Raw genomic sequence first — 18892 nt, forward strand, 5'->3', positions numbered from 1 at the left:
CAATTTGTTTTACTCTCCTAGTAGAAAAATTAACTTAAACTTGAATGCTTCGAATTGATAATTTAAAAAAAAAAAAATCTCGTGCAAGTATTAACTAGCCAAAATGAATATGTTAGCTATTTGTAAATATTTTATCTTTATAACCGAGTTGTTATTAAGTCTCATATTCCAAAGTATTTATAAATTGTAGTGTTAGAATTTTTTTCCAATATACAACATTATGGTGAATTGATTCCACTTTACTAAAAAAAAATTCCATTCGCATCGACGACATTAGCACAAAACATTAAATTACACATTCTATTCGAATCGATGTATCATATTGTAGTGAGTAAATATGAACATTTTATTGTAAAAGTCTTGAATTCAAACCTCGGCCTTGTTTGTTTTAAATAACATATTTTTACTCTCTTTTTCATAGAATGAATATAAATTTTACTCAGTGATCTTAATTCAAAACATTCGGAGGTTAGAAATCCATTTCAACTAGATAGATAGATATTGCATTAAATATTAATGTGAGCCACAATTGTAATGTTATCATGAAAAAATGGATCCATTGCTGAATTTAAACGTAAAGGTATCGAGAAATTTACGAGATTTGACTTGTCCAAGTTACCAAAACAAGTAAATTTTTGTTACTTTTTCCCTCTCTAATGGTGCAACAAAAGAGGTAACGAAACCTTGTCAGATTATAAAAACTTCTGCTGAAATTAGCCCCAGAGGGCAGAAGGTAAAAAAAGAACAATCAATTTTTAACTTTGAATAGACAAATGCGAGAATAATTAAGTGAATCAAAGAGAACAATCTTATAATAACTAAGCTTCAAGAATGTCTGCTTTGAGTTCAAAATGTGGACCTCTTGTCCTTGTTTCCATTTAAACTCTCTGTACTACCAAGAGTATTTCCATAAACTAAAACATAGAGCATCCAATGGCTCGAACATGGGCCGAAAAAAATTACCTTGTGGCCCATAAGTGAGCCCACTTAGATGCTTCTATCAACAGAGGAGACATGCGTGACGTTTAATCATATCCAAAACAAAACGGCATGTAGTGCGGATTAACAAATCGTCAACGTGGCAGATCTAAACACGCTTCCACACGTGACACTGCCTCGTGTTTATTAGGATTTGTGAACAGTTGTCAGTTACTTGTTCCACAGAAGAAATTGGAAAGTGTTCTCTTTTTTCTCCTTCTCCGATTAGTCAGAGTCTCGTCTCGCGTTTACTACGGTTTGGATAAAGAATGTTGCGATCAATTCTTGATTTTTCTGTTTTCTTCTGAATTCGGTAACAGCAAATTCCAAATTTTGAGGTACGGTTTAAGTTTTTCTAGTTTGGTTTTTGTATTTTAGGAGACTTGTTGAAATTCTAGGGTTTAAATTGTTTTAAGAAGAGGAATTTTTGGTTATGGAGGTGAATTCGATGGGACTAAATTGTCGGTGTCTTGAGTTAGAAGAAAGGGTTTTAAAAGGTGAAGAAAGGTACACTCACTTAGAAACAGAGTTGCAGAAACGAAACAATGAGTTTGAATCACTTGAATTGAAGTTTAAAGAATTGGAATCAGAGAAGTTAGTAGTTGAAGAAGAGTCAAGGAATCTTAAAGAATCTGAGGAAGGTGCATTGATTGAGCAGATGATGGTGAACAGAGCATTGGAGGTTGAGAAGCAGAGGATTGGAAAATAAAGTTTGAGAAACTTGTGGAGACTGTTCGAAAGTTAGATGAAATTGGTGGGTTTAGATATGGAGAATTTGAATTGGATGAGAATGTGAAGTTAGGGTTGGAGTTAGCTAGGATCAAGAATACAGAATCTTGTAAAGTGTTTAAAGATGACTTGACTAGGGAAGGATTAGGTTATCATCAAGGATTAGGTGAGAAGAATCGTAGATCGGTTTATTAGTATAAATCCGCTTGTGTTTCGCTTTTCCGGTGTAATGGATTTGATTTTGTTTGTGTTTATTTTGTCATGTAGGCTCACCTTGTATGACCACACCGGTTAAAGACTATATATTAGGGAGAGACAGAGATAGAGACAGAGACACCATGTCTTCTCGGAGACGAGTGAATAAGATGTTGTCGTTTGAAGATGATGGTCACAAATTGACTGATGTAGTTGATTTATGTGATAGTGAAACAGAGCAGAGAAGTGAGGAGGAGGAATTTGCTGATGTTATGGATACTATAGAGGAGGCAAATATTGGTGAGAATTATGAAGATGAAGATGTGGAAGCTTGTGATGCTAACACAAGTAGTCCTCTTTCTAGGCGTAAGAGGAAGCGGGTTATTGCCAGCGATGATGATGATGATGCTGATGATGATGATGAAGATAATATACCGATTTCAATACTCAAGAATTTGAAACCAACTAACCAAGAGATGTCAGATTTGTTTGATACACCTAACAAAGGAGAGAGTGAGTCTAGAAGATTGAGTGGACAACGTCGAGTGTCGTCAAGACTGAATAAAAAGAGAGTTTCTGAAGAGGTATCTGCTTCAACAGAGAGACTTGTGGGAATCCCAACAACCGATAATGCCGAGGATGATGAGACAGAAGAAGAAGGTTCAGAGAGTGAGGGTGAGAGTTTAGATGGGTTTATTATCGATGATGATGATAGTCAGGAGTCTGTCAGTGAAAAGTCTGATGAAATCGGGGTAGAGGAATCCGATGGAGAAGTTGGTTATGCTGATGTTATGTCAAGGTTAAGGAGGGAGAAGAAACCCGAGAAGCGTAAATGGGAGTATGAGGCAGATATGTTGGCAGATTTCGGTAAAGATCCTGAGCTTTGTATGAGAGCGGTTTGTGTTCTGTTTAGGTTTCAAACAGAAGATGAAAAAGTGGAAAGATCAAGTCATGTCTCTAATGGTCGCGGTTTCAGCAAGGTTGACGCTGTAAGGTAGTAACTAGCAAAACCCTTTTTGATCTGCTGTTAAAATGTTTTCTTGATTTACGTTCTTGAATGATGATTAGGGGCACTAGCATTGCACTGTTTCTGACGGATGGAGATTCCGCAGGCGATATGAAGAAATCCGTTGAGGAATTGAAAGTTTTTGACTTTAAAGGCGTAGAGAAATGCGAAGAATTAGCACGCAAATACTCTAAACAACTCTTCCAGATCTATAACAACAGAGAAGATCCATTCTTTACTCTTCCTCCATCTCCATGACTTGGAGAATTAGCTAGTAGTCAACAGCTAGTTTATGGTTATGTTTTTTTTTTTTTTTTGTGGTAAATTTTAGTCCCGTTTGAGATGAAAACCAGAGATTAATCTAATAGGATTAGAGTCTAAATTTACTTTTTAGGTGTAAATGGAAGGATGATTTGGATTATGATGATGACTGAAACATAGTTTTGAATAATATTTACTGAAATTATGATCTTTAAGCTTAGCTTCTGATTACTTGAATGTCTTTCACACCATGTCTTAAGTTTTCTCTGTTCGTTAACGTTTTAGATATATCCTTATGTCGAGATTTGTATCCCTGGTTCAAGCTAAGCTACTATTATCAATCAAGCTGTGTTTACCTCAAAAGATGTTGTTGAAATGATCCCCAAGGTTACAGCTTCTGATAATTCCTTGAATGTTATCCAAACCTTTCTAGTTATGACTGAAAATAAATTTTCGTGTAAATTAAAATTAGATAAATTATCAGGAGACAAGTCCACACGTCTTCCTTCTTTTTAGGTTTAGGATGTCGAAAACACTCTCTTGTAAACAAACAACAGTTTTATCGGATCAAAATTTCGTCAGATTCTAGTAATAGTGGTTCTCTTTATCATACCAATTACCAACAGTACAACCTCAAGAAGTAGGGTATAGTGGGGAACCGACCCCACCAAGGGACTTATGGAAAATAAGTTATGTAAAAATTACCATAATTTGGAAACTTGGTGGGCAAGACAGAGCAATTCATATATACTAGTATTAATGGAGGTGATGTGAACATTACCAATTTCTCAATTAGGGTTTTTTTCTTTCTTTCAAATCTCTTTGATTCTCGCTAAAGAACATCTTTCTTATTCAATCATGTCTCTGCTTCTCAACCAGCACTGGAAGCTATGCTTCCGGAAACCAGTGTTGGCGAGATCCTCTCCTCTTCACTCTAATGGCCTCTCTTTTTCCTCGTTGCAAACTCCTCCTTGTTTCATCGTCGACGCTGAACCTTGTGGAGCGGGTCTCGGAAAACTCAAGATTGTTAGTGCTGGTGATTTTCGCCTCACACAGTTGGAGAAGAAGGTGCCTCTCGAGTTAATGACGGGAATGGAAAATATTGGGTCATCCAATGGGTGGGTAGCTACTTTGAAAGACGATGTAGTCCGTCTCCAAGATGATCTAAACCCGTTTGCATCTGCTTCAGACCCGAAACGAATCTCGCTACCTCCTCTTGTAACTCTGCCGCTTTGCCAAACCCAAATTGTCATCAACGTGGCTATGTCCTCATCTTCTCCTGAGGATGACGACTGTGTTGTGGCTGTCAAATTCTTTGGACGTCAGCTCAGCTTTTTCAGAACCAACACTCATGAGTGGATCAACGTCAAGATGGAAGACCCCTGCTTCTTCTCCTCTCGAGTCTTTTTCTCCAAGAAAGATGATAAGTTTTACATACCTGGAGGCCACCTCATTGGATCATGGGATCTCCGAACAGACAAGCCAACAGCACCTAAGATTCACAAGTTGCGGTTCCGAAACCTTCCTAAGCTGACCAAGACCAAACGAAAGCTTATGGATTCTTGCTACAAAAGAGAAGACTTGGTGGAGTCAACAACCACAGGGGAAACGTTCTTGGTTAAGTGGTACAAGAAGATCGTCGGCAAGGTTATCAAAGGTAGGGCCACAATAAAAACAAAAGCTATAATGGTCTTCAAGCTAGACGAAGAAGGAAACGCTGTTTACACTCAAGACATCGGAGATCTCTTCATTTTCATCTCAGAAGCTCAACCTACTTGTGTTCCTGCTAGTTCCGTTCCCGGCCTACTGCCTAACTTCGTCCTATTCTATGATGTCAACGAATTCGGAAGTGCCTATCTTGCTGATTCCTCCGTCTCTAGTGAAATTTCAACATTCCCCGTTCCCTATCATATTCCACCACAAAATATAGTCTAGCAGTTTGAAATTGAGGTTTTAGTCTTTTCTCTTAAAGCTTTCAAGCAGAAAAATCTATTTATAGAATCTCTGTAAGATTGATATGCATCTGCACTCTGGGATAAGATTTGTGCTATCATCTTTCTTCCAACTAATTTATGTTTTAAACTATATCAAGTTAGGAGCAATCCATTCACCTAAGGAACTGCTCAAACTATAACTTCTTTCTGTAGGCTATACAGATGTTAGTTTCTAGAATTATACTTTGTAAAAATCATGCAATTTTCTCTGTTATAATTTGTATGTTTTTGTTATTTAAACCAAGAGATGGGTATTTAGAGACTAGTCTAGGCTTCTCGATCTAAAGTATCCTTTGGTTATACAAATGTTTGTGTGTTATTAATAACTCTAACCAGTAACCATATGTTGTTGTTTTACAGAGCACTCAAAGAGTAGTATATTCCTTTTTATTTTTAGCTCATCTTGTAGAATATACAGCAAACAAAAGAGTATATTCCATTTGAATTGTTGCAAATTGTGGAAGCTATATATTAGTGGAATGGATTACTCGGAGGTTGAAGTAGAACTACTGGCAACTAACTAATGAGTTTATGAAATTACAAAATGTGTGGTTGGAGGTTTGGTTTATCTTAGACCAAACAGATCGGTCGTTTAATTAGTCAGATCGATTCTAAGACGGTCTAACATCACAAGTTCAAATATAGCTTGCATTATTACGTCTACATGTTGAAATAGCTTGCATTTGTCTATGTCATAGTTCACAACTTTTGTTTAATGTTATGTCTTAATTAATCGTTCCTTCATGTCTCTCTGATGATGGCAGTTCTATCTGATAGAATATGGAACATACATATATAAAAACAAAGCAAAGCCTCCCTCTGTATTCATGGTGATTCGACCCTTAGGTCTTTTTATTTATACAGATATTTGTATCATCCTCTTCATGTAGATACATGAATAAGATTACTCACAACTGTTGACAGAACAAGATCAACTTGAAGTCCCCAGGTAAAACTGGTCAAATATATCTCTTAAACTTGGAAAACTTTTACCTGTCCATCAAACTTTAATAATACTAGATAGTTTGTGATAGCCATATAAGCAAACATTACATCACCCATTAGTTCAAATGTATACCTCCCCTGACTGTACCTAAAATGTCTACTAGATTATTGTTAGATTTCAGTTACAAAAAAGAGAAAATTTTCGTAGAACATAGTGAAATGGCTGAGTTCCATCGTTAAAGCGAACTGCCACTATTCTGGTCTAGATCATAGTGTACTTTTTGTGCTTGTAAATTGTAAAAATAAAATTGGGCAGCTTCTCCATCACGGGTTTTCGAGTATATTTATTAGTCGAAAGAAATTGCATATTCGATTTTGAGCAGAAAATAATATTTTAGCTTTAAAAGGAATGGAAAAAAGGCAAGTTGGAAGAGTTATGGAAAAGAAAAGAAAAATTACCATAATTTGGAAACTTGGTGGGCAAGACAGATCATCAGTTTTTAATAGAGACATGTGAACCCTCATCAACTCATCAATTAGGGTTTTCTGTACAATCTCTTAGATTTTTGCTAAAGAACATCTTTCTTATTCACCCGAGACATGTCTCTGCTTCTCAACCAGCCCTCGAAGCTATGCTTTCGGAGACCTGTGTTGGCGAGATCCTCTCCTCTTCACTCTAATGGCTTCTCTTCTTCCTCGTTGCAAACCCCTCCTAGTATGATGGCGCTCAAACGTACCTATTTTGCTGATTACGCTCATCATTTTGAAAAAAAGGTGCCTCCCGAGTTGGTGTATAATGATATTAAAGATGATGATGACATTGGAACGATCGGGTCTTCGCATGGTTGGGTAGTTACTTTAAAAGACGACGGAATTCTACGTCTCCAAGACGATCTAAACCCGGTTGCGTCAGAGACAGATCCCAAACGCATCTCGCTGCCCCCTCTTGTGACTCTGCCTCATTGCCAAACCCAAATTGTCACCAACGTGGCCATGTCCTCCTCTTCTCCTGAGGATGACGAATGTGTTGTGGCTGTCAAGTTCTTGGGGCCTCAACTCAGATTTTGCAGACCCGCTCTTAAAAACCCAGAGTGGACCAACATCAGAATCCAAAACCCCTGTTTCTTCTCCTCTCGGGTAATGTTTTCCGAGACACATGACATGTTTCGCATACCCGGTTCTGGAGGACACCTCATTGGATCATGGGGTCTCCACACACCACCCAAGATTGACAAGTTGCGATTTCAAAACCTTCCCAAGCTGACAAAGACCAAGCGGAAGCTTTTGCATTCGTGCTTCACGAGCGAACACTTGGTAGAGTCACGATCCACGGGAGAAACTTTCTTAGTTAAGTGGTACAGGAGAACCCCCGCCAAGCCCATCAAGGGTATGGCGACGATGATAACAAAAGCTCTTCATGTGTTCAAGCTAGACAAAAAAGGAAACGCTGTCTACACTCAAGACATCGGAGATCTCTGCATTTTCCTCTCAAAGTCTGAACCTTTCTGTGTTCCTGCTAGCTCCTTTCCTCAGGGCCTGCACTCTCTCCAGGCCATGCGCTCTAACCACGTCTACATATTGGACGTCGACGAATTCGGACTTGTCGAGCTGGTTGATTCTTCCATAGCTAGCGTGAATTGCACATTGAAGGTCCCTTTTTATATTCCACCTCAAAATATAAACTAGTATTAAGTTTGGAATTGAGGTCTGTCTTTTCTCTTAAACCTTTCAAATATCAAATCTACTTTTATATATCTTGTAAGTGAAGGAAATTATATTTTAGCAAACATATCTAAGATATTCACATCACTTATAGCACTGTCTCTTTGCTGCTATATCATAGCTTAGTTCTTTCTCTTATAGCACTGTCTCTAGCTGCTAGACTCATTGGCTTTAGTTTTTGCTGAAATAAACTCGTATTTTTAGAATAAATGATTTGTCGAGACCACAACATCACGACCAAGCAATGTGACAATAGGGTCTTGTGGTGCATTTAGGTTCAGGGCATATGTTCTTATCCCCAGCTGCTATATACATTCTGAAATACATTGATATCAACACAATTGGCCACTAACAATAGGGTCTTCGCAGATAAACAAGAAACGCAAAAGAGTAGAGATAGTAAGAACAAGACCTTAGAACTAGAGAATAGTGAGCCTAAGGACATGTCAATTAGTCTTCACTTACATGGCAGATGATGACTTGAGCAGGCTGATTCGAGGTTCTTCTCTTTTTTTATTGCAAACTCTAAATTGTAGAAATTAAAAACACAAAACGGGGCCAGAGTCTTTGTTAATGGAGTGTTTTTAGTGAATGTTTAGTTCGGTTTAGCTCTAAACCAAGTTATTACAACTCTCATAATGAAATTAGGGACGGATACAATGATCATCCAGAAAAAGGAAAATTGCAAAAACAGGAAAGTAAATCAAAACCAGGCTGGAGATTCTCTTTTCTTTAATCCTTCTCAGACACAGCTTAGAAACAGAACATAATTAACCGTTTCTCTCGTTAAAACCTCTAATTTAATAATAAAATCTTTAATTAATATAATGACAACGCACCAACCAACTAGTGATTAGAGTTTGAGACAGAGAGGATTTGTGTATTATGGCCCCACATTCTCTGTGCCATGTTTTACTATTTAACCAACTCTTTAGCTTCCTCTGCTCTTCCATCAATCGGTCTTTTTTCCTTGATTTTTCTGGTGAGATTCTACAAAACCAAAAGATTCCTTCGCCGGAATAATCACCGGAGATAAAGATAAAGGAATGGCGTCCCTGAAATTTCCGTTGGAGATTCTCGCCGTCTTCGTCATCATCTCCGTGATTCTTTTGCCGATTGCTCAATCTCATTCTTCTTCGCCAGCTCCCGCACCCACCAGCGATGGTATTAATCTTAGGATAAATCTTTCATTAGAGCCAATTTTGTTTTTAAAACCCTATCTTGGAGGACAAGAAATTGATATTGATTTGTTTTTTTTTTGGCAGGAACATCGATAGATCAGGGGATAGCGTATGTTCTAATGATGGTGGCTTTGGCGTTGACTTATTTCATTCATTGACGTGATGGATCCGATCTATTTGTTCTTCCTCCATAATGGTTTGTCTTTCGTAGTGTTGTGTTACAATTCTTTTCTTTTTGGGTTTGTGACGTGAGATTTGTAGAAAATCATATTAGGTTTTGGTCCTCATGCTTTGTTCTGTTTTTGTTGGTTGCATTATTCGTGTACCTTTTTTTCTTTCTTGTGTAATGGAAAAGCGTAATTATAATAATTATTATTCAAGGAAAAAAAAAGCACCGTTATTTTTGCTATCATTTGGAGGGCATTCTCTGGCTGCTAGTTGCTGAGACCATGTCATGATTCATGCCGCATTTCACCTTGAGATGAATGTCTTCCTTTGTAAAATCAATTTGAGGCGATTCCAAAATCGCAACTGCCATCGACAATCTCCTCTTTGACGAGGCCTGTCTTTGAATCACTCTCTCAAACAAGGTTTAAAATAAGGGTTCAAGATTTAACCTCTTTTGGAGGAACCACCGAAATTTCACCACTAGATGTATGGGCTATAGTGATGATGAACTTAGAAGTTTAAAACATCTTGAATAAATAAACTTAAAGTATATTCACCCACTTGTTTAGAGTCTTTAGTGATTATTTATACAACAAAAACCAAGACCGTTATATGATATATGATTTTAAATAAATAGAAAGTGATCAAAGAGACGATGGATCGTGATTAAGTTTATAAGCTGCAGCGACGGATTCAGCAACACCTCCAGGAATAATATTATTGAAAGGAGAATGATTCAGCTCAGCCCGAATCACTGCTTCTGCGTCTTCACTTGTCACTTCTCTGTCCCTCGTTACTTTCACATCAATCTCCGCGATAACGTCGCCGAGATTTGTCTTCTCATTATCTTTTCCTATTTTTTGGTTACGAGCAACCGCCTTACTTGCTACAGCAGTTACACCACCTTCACTTTCTATATCGCCTCCGATAGCCCTTGTTTCCACCTCTTTTATGGCAGCCACGTCGGTGGTTTCAACTGGTTTGTGGCCGACATTCATGGATGCTGCTTTAAGAGCCTCCGTTAATGTCGTTGACCTCCCGATAAGTGCTTCCGCTGCGGTGGAAATCTCTTCTGTTGGGCCTACAAACTTTTTCAAAACGTTTCACATCATTCGGTATTATATTGTGGTCACAATTGTTCAAAACCAGTATGTGTTTTTACGTTTTTCGTTATTTCATATTTGCGTTTTACGTTGCGTTAACATGAGAAAGTGAGACTACAAAATAAAAATTCAACATAAATTTTTTTTGAAAGAAGTATATCAAACAAAATATTAATTTCCTTTGTGTTTTCAACACCATGCAGTGTACGGATTTAACTTTACACAGCCATAATAATTAACTACAAAGTTGGGCCAAGTTAATATTCACAATCTTTCTTCGTCCAAGCCAACTCTTGATGATACTCATTTTGAATGTAAAATAATCCACTTTAAGCGTGTACTAGAAGAAACATCCTTTCAAAATGATCAAATCTACCGCCACTAGTCTACCACTACCACACGCTTGTTAGTTGGTTATTATGCATTAAATATAAACGTAGTACAAAGAAAGAACCCAAAATCTATACCTGTCCACCGGGGCTAGACTGAGAGACGCTAAAGTGCTCCTCCACGGAGATGTTGGTGACACTAGCACTATCTTTTGATGAACCCATCGTTTTAGACTTCTTCTTTCTTTGCTTCCATGTTCTTTTTCTTTCCTTAGTTTAAATACGAAAACGGAATGTGGCGATAATAACGGTTCCGTACAGTTTCATTTGACACGTAGGCTTTTAACAGTGTAACGTGTCCATATTTAGCTGCTTGTGAGACAGTGACCCTTAAATGCATCGGCGAGACTATGTATTAAACATTTAGAGTAGCGTGGTGAGTTTAAGAAATATTGGAAGAAAGGACCTTTCATAACCCTTTTATGCAAATTTCCATATACTATTCTTTTTTTTTAAGGTATGTTGATCTCTTTTAACGACTTGCATGTTTTTGACGTTTGTCAAAACTCAAAAGTAATAAAATGGAGTTCCATGGTTGGATTTTGGGATTTAAATTTGTTCTTTAATGATTATTTATGCAACAAAATCTTATAGGCTTCCAATGCCTATATAAGGTGGATCAAAAACTGATCTCGGTAAAAAAGACAGTACAAAACTTCGGTTCGAAACTTCCTACTCTAAAAGAAAACAAAACAAAAAATACAAAAATCACGACCGTTATTATATACTTATTGTGATAAATATGTAAATTGCAATTGATATCAAAGAGATACATTGCATGGATTGCAATTAAGTTTATAAGCTGCAGTGACGGATTCAGCAACACCTCCAGGAATAATATTATTGAAAGGAGAATGATTCAGCTCAGCCCGAATCACTGCTTCTGCGTCTTCACTTGTCACTTCTCTATCTCTCGTTACTTTCACATCAATCTCCGCGATAACGTCGCCGAGATTTGTCTTCTCATTATCTTCTCCTATTTTTTGGTTACGAGCAACCGCTTTACTTGCTACAGCGGTTACACCACCATCGCTTTCTATATCACCTCCTATAGCCCTAGCTTCCACCTCTTTTATGGCAGCCAAGTCGGTGGTTTCTACCGGTTTACGGCCGACATTTATCGCCGCTGCTTTGAGTGCTTCTGTCAATGTCGTTGACCTCCCGACTAGCGCTTCAGCCGCCGTGGAAATTTGTTCTGTTGTGCCTGCATACTGTTTCAAAAGGCCGAACCCGAACATCATACGATATCAACATGGTCACGTAAAATATTTCAAGTTAAAAGTTTTTTTACATTTTATCACCGCGGTAGAAGTTATACAATTCCTACTATGAGCTAGCAATCGGTAAAACGGTAAATTAAAGGGAACACCAACAAAACGGTACAAAATCTTTACCAATCTATGTTTTACCGCACTTGCTTACTTCTTTTAACTGTTCTGTTATCGTAAACGATTTTTCTTTTAATCGTGGCTAATTTTTCATTTTAACCTATTACCTGACCACAAGTAGTAGATTGGGAGAGGCTAAAGTGCTCCTCTACAGAGATATTGTGAAACTAGCACCATCTTTTGATGAACCCATCGTTTTAGAGTTCTTTGATCTTCTTTCTCTGCTTTGCATTATCTAATACACTTTCTGTTTTGTGTAAATTGATAAATAAGTAAACGGAAGTGCCGACAAAAAAAAAGAAAAAAAAAAAAAAAAACGGAAGATGACAATAGTAACGGTTCCGTAACAATTTACATTTGACACGTCGGCTTTCAACAGTCCACGTGTACAATACTTGTCTACGTATGCCGTTATGCGACCGTGACTCTTCGATGCATAAGAGAGACCAATTACTTTTTGGGCCTCAGAAGCTTCGTAGAGCCCAAACATTCTACCAAGCTTTGAGACACGTGCATAGTCCGTGCCAGCTGTTTCTTGTTTTAGTATTTCCGGGTCGGGTTTCACCCGTATCCGGAAATCAAATTCATCGGAGCGCTTAATTTGAGTCCACAATTAAAGTGAGAATTTTCCTGAAGAAGAAGAACTTTTGCTTTTTTTCTGGGTTTGCTTTTTTGTTGTGTCAATGAAATGGGAGAAATGGAGATCGAAGAAATCGAAGCTGTTCTTGAGAAAATCTGGGATCTACATGACAAGCTTAGCGATGAGATTCACTTGATTTCGAAGTCTCACTTTCTCAAATCGGTTAAACCTTCAAATAGATCGGAGAAGAGAAAGAATCCTCACGGAAATTCCGGCGAAGATAAGCGACCTGGTTATGTTTTCATCAAAGGATTCGCCGTCGATGATAACGACTCCACGATTCAGGAGGCGAAGAGTCTTAACGCAATTCGAACCGCTCTTGAGAACCTTGAAGACCAGCTCGAGTTTTTCCATGTAAGTCTCGTGTTTCTCCGATTGATTTTGTGGTTTTCGCTTCCTTGATATGAAGCGAAATTGGGAGATTAGCTTGTTATCTCCTTTGTTTTGTGCTAATTTTTGAAGATTGTTAAGCAAATCCTTCTACTAGATGACTATTCAAGTCCGAAATAGGTTGTATCTGCTTCTGAAGAAAGTGACTCATGATTAAGCCGATTTGAGGCAATTTAGGGTAAAAATTGATTGAGGTGTGTTTAGTTAGGGTTTAGATTTACGAATTAGGAATTTAGGTTCTGAACTGGATAGTAATTATCAGATTCTTACGAAAATTCTGAGCAACAATTTTAGACAGAAAATCATCATACAATGTAGTTCTGAGAGCATTGTTTATTGCAAACTCTTTGATCATGGAATTAAAGCAGGGAGAGGAATCTAGATTCAGGTGTTGTATGTGCATGAAGAATGATATGGTCTTATTTAAGATCAGAAGAAGTAGAGATAGATAAGCAGAATCCATTTCGCAATACATTATAGACGCATGTGTTTTATCATTGCCATAGATAATAGACCAACGAAGAAGAATATACAAGCTATTTTGCATATACACTCATTGGTTCTGGTCAGTCGCATATGTCTCGTTTACTATCTGAACCTGAAAGACAAGATGTAAAACTTCTTTCTCTTTGCTCTGCAGACTATACATACACAGCAGCGAACAGAGAAAGATGTTGCGATTGCTCGGCTTGAACAGAGCAGGATATTACTAGCAATGAGATTAGCTGAACACCACGGCAAGAACTATGGAGTCCTAGAGGAAGCTCTTGCATTTGTTGGGAGCATTAAATCCAACTCGCATTACGTTTCACCTGATCACCTCTACGATTCCTCTCGAAACCCAGACGGAGCAAACTCTATTCCAGATGGAATAGAGTCAAACTTTGTAATCAACGCCTTTGCCTCGACTTTCGGGTTTGCCAAGAGAGCACTTGGATTCAACCATGTGAAAGGCGTACTTGGAAACGCTGCTATATTTGCCATAAGCGTGGTCGCTATGCTACATCTTCACCAAGTGGCTACTAGTGAACATCATCTGCAGAAGAAAGAAGACAGATTCTACAGAAGCCAACAAAGGAAAACATACGGAAGAGATAAGTCTTCAGCTGACAGAAGTTTGGATCACTTGGACGTAATGATGGCTCGTGGTTAAGACCAGAGATCGAACTTGTCTACACGTGAGAAAACTAAAGAAGAGAAGAGATAATTGTTGCTCTCATAGGTTTCGATATTATCAGCAAAAGGATAAGAATTTGGAGGCAAAGTGTTGGAATTTTCTGAGCTCGTCTGATGCAAATATTGTTCCTTTCTTCTAATTTTGATTTTCAAACACTGTGGTTAATGTTTTGTTTGTTTTGTTTGGTTTTGTTGATTTCAAATGTGGTTAGGCTTTCTTGTAAATCACAAGATCTCTCGGCTATTCTTTAGTAGCAACTGGCAAATTCAGATTGATGAATGTATTGGGCCACTATCAGCCCATTCGCACCCCAGAACTATCCAGCCTTAGTTTGCTCAATCTTAGGCCCTTTTACTTTTGATGACAAATCACTCTAAACCGTAATAATTTGGTCCGGAAACAATATACAAAATACAGTACGAATACTGAAGAGGTTTATCGTCTAGTTTTTGTTATTCAAATTGAAGAAAGATAACGTTTTCTCGAAATTTTATGAGTTATATGACTTGTATACGTAGTTTAATATCAACTTTTTTTTATTCTTTCTTTGTTTCTACAAAGCCTGAATATCTATAAAGTATAAGGGTGTCAAAGCGGGAGAGTTTGTCCGGTGTATGTGAATTGTGATGTGAACAAAGCAAAGACAAGTGGGAGGACAAGTTATCAAGATGATAAAGGGGAAACTACAATGAGTCCAAATTGGTAGAATGAAGGAAACATGAATGTGAATATTACAAAATACTTTTCCTTAAGATCTGTTTTGTCTCTCTTTTTCTTTTGCTTTTGTACACATAGCTTTTTCTCTACACACTCTTAACGTTATAAATGGCTTCTTCTTTTTCTTCTATCTTTGTGTGCTGTCTTCTTTATTTTTATTGTGTAAACATATGTTTTTCAATGTGATTAGACATATATAAATACTATAACTTACGGATTGTGTTAGCATTTTGTAGGACCCGGTTCGCATTTTGGGAAATGTCAGCCCGCCGACCCCGGTTTTCCTCCGTAAATAGGTCAACCCAATGTTTTTTCTCTGTCTACAATGGCTAAGACCGCAAACAAAATACTTTTTCACATTTCGATTATGATTGATTGATAATGCTACATAATATTACAAAATACATGATAAAATAAATCTATAGGTCATAACTTCGAAATCAATACAAATGAGGAAACTCAACTTACGATTTTAAAAGAACTTTTGTCACTTCACAAATATGGTTTCATATGAGAATTTGCTAGTAGCTTTTCTTTCTCTCCTTGTTTTACGATAGGAAACTGAAAACTATTTTTTTCTAGTGAAACTATTTTTAGTCAAGCAAGAAATAGTAATGATAACCAAAGTCATACTTGTAAACCCACAACGTAATCATATATTGTGTTTTATCTTTTTTAATCCTTCTGTTTTAACTGCTTCAAGAAGATAAGCAAATGATCGCTCGTGGTAGTTTAATAAATGGGGATAATGGAAAATATTATAATTAGATATTCATTATCGAATGTTGATTATAGATTAAAAAGAAAAGGTTGGACCAAATAATAATTATGAAATAGCGAAGGTGCTCCATAATGATGCGACAAAAAGCTGATGTTAACGGGTAGAAAGTGTTTTGCCACCTTCTAAATAATTATTAACAGATGGGTCACATAATTTATTATTTCATATCTTTCTTCTTTTATAAGATTTTTAGTATGAATAGCAACAGTACGTGAATCTTTACGCAGACCACCAACTAGTATTTGATTCATCTTAGCGGTTAAATGTCATCAGCCTATAGCTTCATTCTCTAATTATCCAATAAATTATGAATGCTAATATTTTCATTAAATTAATTCATTTTCATTTCGCAGTTTTTACAATCCTACTTACCACAACGTTTCACTTATACAACGTTTTAATTTATTCTCAAGTCCGCGATTTTCATTTTCGGTCGAGATTTGATCCACAACTTGATTTTTTCTTCCAAAATTTCAAGTAGAGATAAGATCATAGTGGTTTCAAATTTGTACTATTACGTAAACATTTAAAGTAACAATCTCTATGAATCATCAGATGCCTTTTAAGCATTGGACAGCTATAATTTGATCCCATACTCCGACCAACAAATTTAAACCATTAAAGGTTTTTTTTGGTCTTCATTTGACGAAAAAACAAAAAGCTTCACGCCACGTCTCGCTATAATAACGAACCTAAATACTGACGTGGATGGTTAAATAGGACACGTGGTTCTGCACAGATGGGCTTTTTAAATTACTAAGAATCATGTGATTGTCCACTATAAAATGCAGGGCCCATAACCACATCACGTGACCTTGTACTCTCGTTGTCTCTCAACATTCTTCTTTCTTCTCTTCTTTTTTTCTTTCTTACAAGAATTAAGAAAAAACTTAGTTTAATTAAATATCTAAATTTTTACGTAAACATTCTAAATAATTTAAAATTCGATAATAATGTTAGTTCAAAGGTTAAGTTTTAAATTCCAAATTTTAATTTCAAACTCTAAAAATTATCTCTATAATGATATCGTGATTTTTGAAGAGTTTATTAGTTAAATGAAGCTCTCATCATTCTCAATTTCACTGTTCAGGATTTTACAGACTGAAATATAAACCATATGAAAATGAGATTATTCGAAAACGCGAACATATTACTTTGACAATATTCTCCTGTGGGTTTGGTTTCAACATTTTGGCTAGTATATGGTTTAGCTTTATTTTTATATCTACCTACTTTTTTCTTGTATTTTTAAGATCACAAATATTTTTTACTGAAGGCGTATGAGTAAAATTTTTATCAGATTCTAATGGCTTGTGTAGTTCTTAGCCGAATCTATGAAATATTAATTTTAGTGTGGATTCGGTCCCATGCATTGACAAAAAAAAAATCTAGACATGGTGTGACTACTTAATAATCAGAAATCGTGTGATTTGGTTCATGGGTTAGACAATCTCTCACGGCTCAGAGCACGCCACGTGACACTATAACATTCACACCAGCTGCTTTGATTAGTCAACGAACGTTAATTCTCTTCCTGTGACTATAATGTGATTATTCTATTTAGTATTTACGACCTTTATACATATTTTACCGACAAAAGAAAATATATAGCATGACTCTACAAAGATATACAAATCTCAATAAGGTAAGACAAATTTCAGAAGGAAGATCTTGAGCAACAGAAATTTTTCAGATACGAAGTTATGATAAAAGGAGAAAATATAGATAGGGGACCAAAATACAGCTTCAAAATGAATTGCGGCTAAAAATTTACCCACTTGGGGAAAAGAAACCTAAGGCCTTATATTATTGTGATTCTTCATTAAAGTTGCAGTATCTGCCAAAAGAACCAAACACAGTAGTACATTGCATATGTTCATACTTCACGTACCTATATATAGTCATTATAGCCTGTTAGTTCGTTATAACCAATTAAATCGTTGGGATTTAAATTCGTGTGGAAAATATAGTATAATTTTTCGACCGTTGAAATATATGGAAAAAACGACATGCAAAATGCATGTGGAAAGGTGCAAACTTTTTCGTTAGACCAATTAAATTAGTGTGATTTCCAATGCACATGAAGACTAAATTGCGGCTCTACTCAATTTGGACAGAAGCAAAATAACATTTGAATACATTACATAGATTTTGTTAGTTTCCGTTCATAAAAATCTTCAGCTTTTACTTGTTAAACCAAACTAGTATATAAATATATTTTCATTTTCATTAATTGCCAACCCAAAAGTATATTAATACCGCAATTACTGTGTAATATAAGCCATTATATGCTTTCTTTATTCCACATTTATATGTTAGTGTGGAATGTTTGTTCTTTGTAGACTAGAAATTTGTGTTCAATTTAGTATAGTTTGAAATGTGTGTGGACAAAGAAAATTGTATCAGTTTAATATGATATGATATTTAGTAAAGTTATGTTAAAAGTTGTGGTAACTAAAAAAACGGTAAAAGACTAGACAAAAGACAATTATCACATTCTAGCTAGATTCATATAAACAAGTGCCTGTGTTTTTATTTGTTTATTTGGAATTGACATCAATACATAGGTGTGTATACATGAAAATATATAATTGTAAATCATGCATGAGCGGTGCTAATTAAAAAGTTAGATGGTCGATGTGTATATTGTCTATTTCTGGTGGAGCTATGCGGGAAAAACATATATTTATTACGTATATATGTTTGCGTAAATACTCTTAAAAATACAAGAAAATACAAGAAAATACATTATTAAATTAAATGTTTTTGGACTTTGTATGGAACTTTTATGTGACAAAAAATGACAAAAAAATGTGAGCTCCTTTGCAGCGTTATATGAGCCTACCTGAGAGGCCAGCTCAGTTGAGGCATTCACGTTTGTCAATGTCTCTCCTTGATATCAAAGATTTGCTCTATCAGAGAAAATTGACTCTAATTTCTAAAAAAAATAAAAATGGTGATTATTAGTTACAATGGCCAACAACAAAATGATTTCCAATTTAAACAACATATACAATTTATACAATGATCCTTGTTTGTTGGCAAAAATTCTTTAGTTACCAAAAATATTACGGTCAAAAAGGACTCTTTTTGACCAAAATATATACAATTTATACTATGCTTTTGTA

The 18892-nt window shown here is 36.2% G+C and overlaps 7 protein-coding genes across 13 annotated transcripts; 5 read left to right on the forward strand and 2 right to left on the reverse strand.

The window, feature by feature from the left end:
- Nucleotides 1-1151: 1151 nt before the first annotated feature.
- AT5G53220 (uncharacterized protein) lies at nt 1152-3478 on the forward strand. Of its 7 annotated transcripts, none has more exons than NM_001345047.1 (4): nt 1156-1316; nt 1418-1873; nt 1975-2896; nt 2971-3478. In NM_001345047.1, the coding sequence occupies exons 3-4, from the start codon at nt 1986-1988 to the stop codon at nt 3164-3166; spliced, it is 1107 nt and encodes a 368-aa protein (NP_001331627.1). In that variant the 5' UTR covers nt 1156-1316; nt 1418-1873; nt 1975-1985; the 3' UTR covers nt 3167-3478. The 7 variants fall into 7 exon arrangements, with proteins under 7 accessions (NP_001032066.1, NP_001331627.1, NP_200134.2 ...); NM_124701.3 differs by having other exon boundaries at nt 1398-1873; nt 2971-3386; NM_001345048.1 differs by having other exon boundaries at nt 1637-1873; nt 2971-3386.
- Nucleotides 3479-4009: 531 nt separating this feature from the next.
- AT5G53230 (hypothetical protein (DUF295)) lies at nt 4010-5170 on the forward strand. Its single transcript, NM_124702.2, has one exon. The coding sequence runs from the start codon at nt 4028-4030 to the stop codon at nt 5102-5104; it is 1077 nt and encodes a 358-aa protein (NP_200135.1). The 5' UTR covers nt 4010-4027; the 3' UTR covers nt 5105-5170.
- Nucleotides 5171-6642: 1472 nt separating this feature from the next.
- Nucleotides 6643-7901, forward strand: AT5G53240 (hypothetical protein (DUF295)). The gene has a single exon (NM_124703.3). It carries the CDS (start codon nt 6709-6711, stop codon nt 7792-7794), a length of 1086 nt encoding a protein of 361 aa, NP_200136.1. The 5' UTR covers nt 6643-6708; the 3' UTR covers nt 7795-7901.
- Nucleotides 7902-8730: 829 nt separating this feature from the next.
- On the forward strand, nt 8731-9576 carry AGP22 (arabinogalactan protein 22). The gene is made up of 2 exons (NM_124704.3): nt 8731-8994; nt 9096-9576. Exons 1-2 carry the CDS (start codon nt 8877-8879, stop codon nt 9167-9169), a joined length of 192 nt encoding a protein of 63 aa, NP_200137.1. The 5' UTR covers nt 8731-8876; the 3' UTR covers nt 9170-9576.
- Nucleotides 9577-9823: 247 nt separating this feature from the next.
- Nucleotides 9824-10836, reverse strand: AT5G53260 (Seed maturation protein; the record flags this gene model as incomplete). The annotated part of the gene is made up of 2 exons (NM_124705.1): nt 9824-10267; nt 10750-10836. 2 exons carry the CDS (start codon nt 10834-10836, stop codon nt 9824-9826), a joined length of 531 nt encoding a protein of 176 aa, NP_200138.1.
- A 596-nt stretch (nt 10837-11432) lies between these two features.
- On the reverse strand, nt 11433-12459 carry AT5G53270 (Seed maturation protein; the record flags this gene model as incomplete). Its single annotated transcript, NM_124706.2, has 2 exons — nt 12350-12459; nt 11433-12194 (listed from the first exon to the last, which is right to left on the reverse strand). Exon 2 carries the CDS (start codon nt 11910-11912, stop codon nt 11433-11435), a length of 480 nt encoding a protein of 159 aa, NP_200139.1. The 5' UTR covers nt 11913-12194; nt 12350-12459.
- A 112-nt stretch (nt 12460-12571) lies between these two features.
- PDV1 (plastid division1) lies at nt 12572-14590 on the forward strand. Its single transcript, NM_124707.4, has 2 exons — nt 12572-13053; nt 13730-14590. The coding sequence occupies exons 1-2, from the start codon at nt 12748-12750 to the stop codon at nt 14240-14242; spliced, it is 819 nt and encodes a 272-aa protein (NP_200140.1). The 5' UTR covers nt 12572-12747; the 3' UTR covers nt 14243-14590.
- The last annotated feature ends 4302 nt before the right edge of the window (nt 14591-18892 follow it).

The sequence above is a fragment of the Arabidopsis thaliana genome, chromosome 5 (assembly GCF_000001735.4).
Source record: "Arabidopsis thaliana chromosome 5, partial sequence".
In the NCBI taxonomy this organism is placed as follows: Eukaryota; Viridiplantae; Streptophyta; class Magnoliopsida; order Brassicales; family Brassicaceae; genus Arabidopsis; species Arabidopsis thaliana.

Coding starts and splice junctions, on each gene's coding strand:
- AT5G53220 (NM_001036989.2), top strand. CDS start 1,986: ATGACCACACCGGTTAAAGACTATATATTAGGGAGAGACAGAGATAGA. Junction 2,897..2,970: donor AGCAAGGTTGACGCTGTAAG/GTAGTAACTAGC, acceptor AATGATGATTAG/GGGCACTAGCATTGCACTGT.
- AT5G53230 (NM_124702.2), top strand. CDS start 4,028: ATGTCTCTGCTTCTCAACCAGCACTGGAAGCTATGCTTCCGGAAACCA.
- AT5G53240 (NM_124703.3), top strand. CDS start 6,709: ATGTCTCTGCTTCTCAACCAGCCCTCGAAGCTATGCTTTCGGAGACCT.
- AGP22 (NM_124704.3), top strand. CDS start 8,877: ATGGCGTCCCTGAAATTTCCGTTGGAGATTCTCGCCGTCTTCGTCATC. Junction 8,995..9,095: donor TCCCGCACCCACCAGCGATG/GTATTAATCTTA, acceptor TTTTTTTGGCAG/GAACATCGATAGATCAGGGG.
- PDV1 (NM_124707.4), top strand. CDS start 12,748: ATGGGAGAAATGGAGATCGAAGAAATCGAAGCTGTTCTTGAGAAAATC. Junction 13,054..13,729: donor ACCAGCTCGAGTTTTTCCAT/GTAAGTCTCGTG, acceptor TTTGCTCTGCAG/ACTATACATACACAGCAGCG.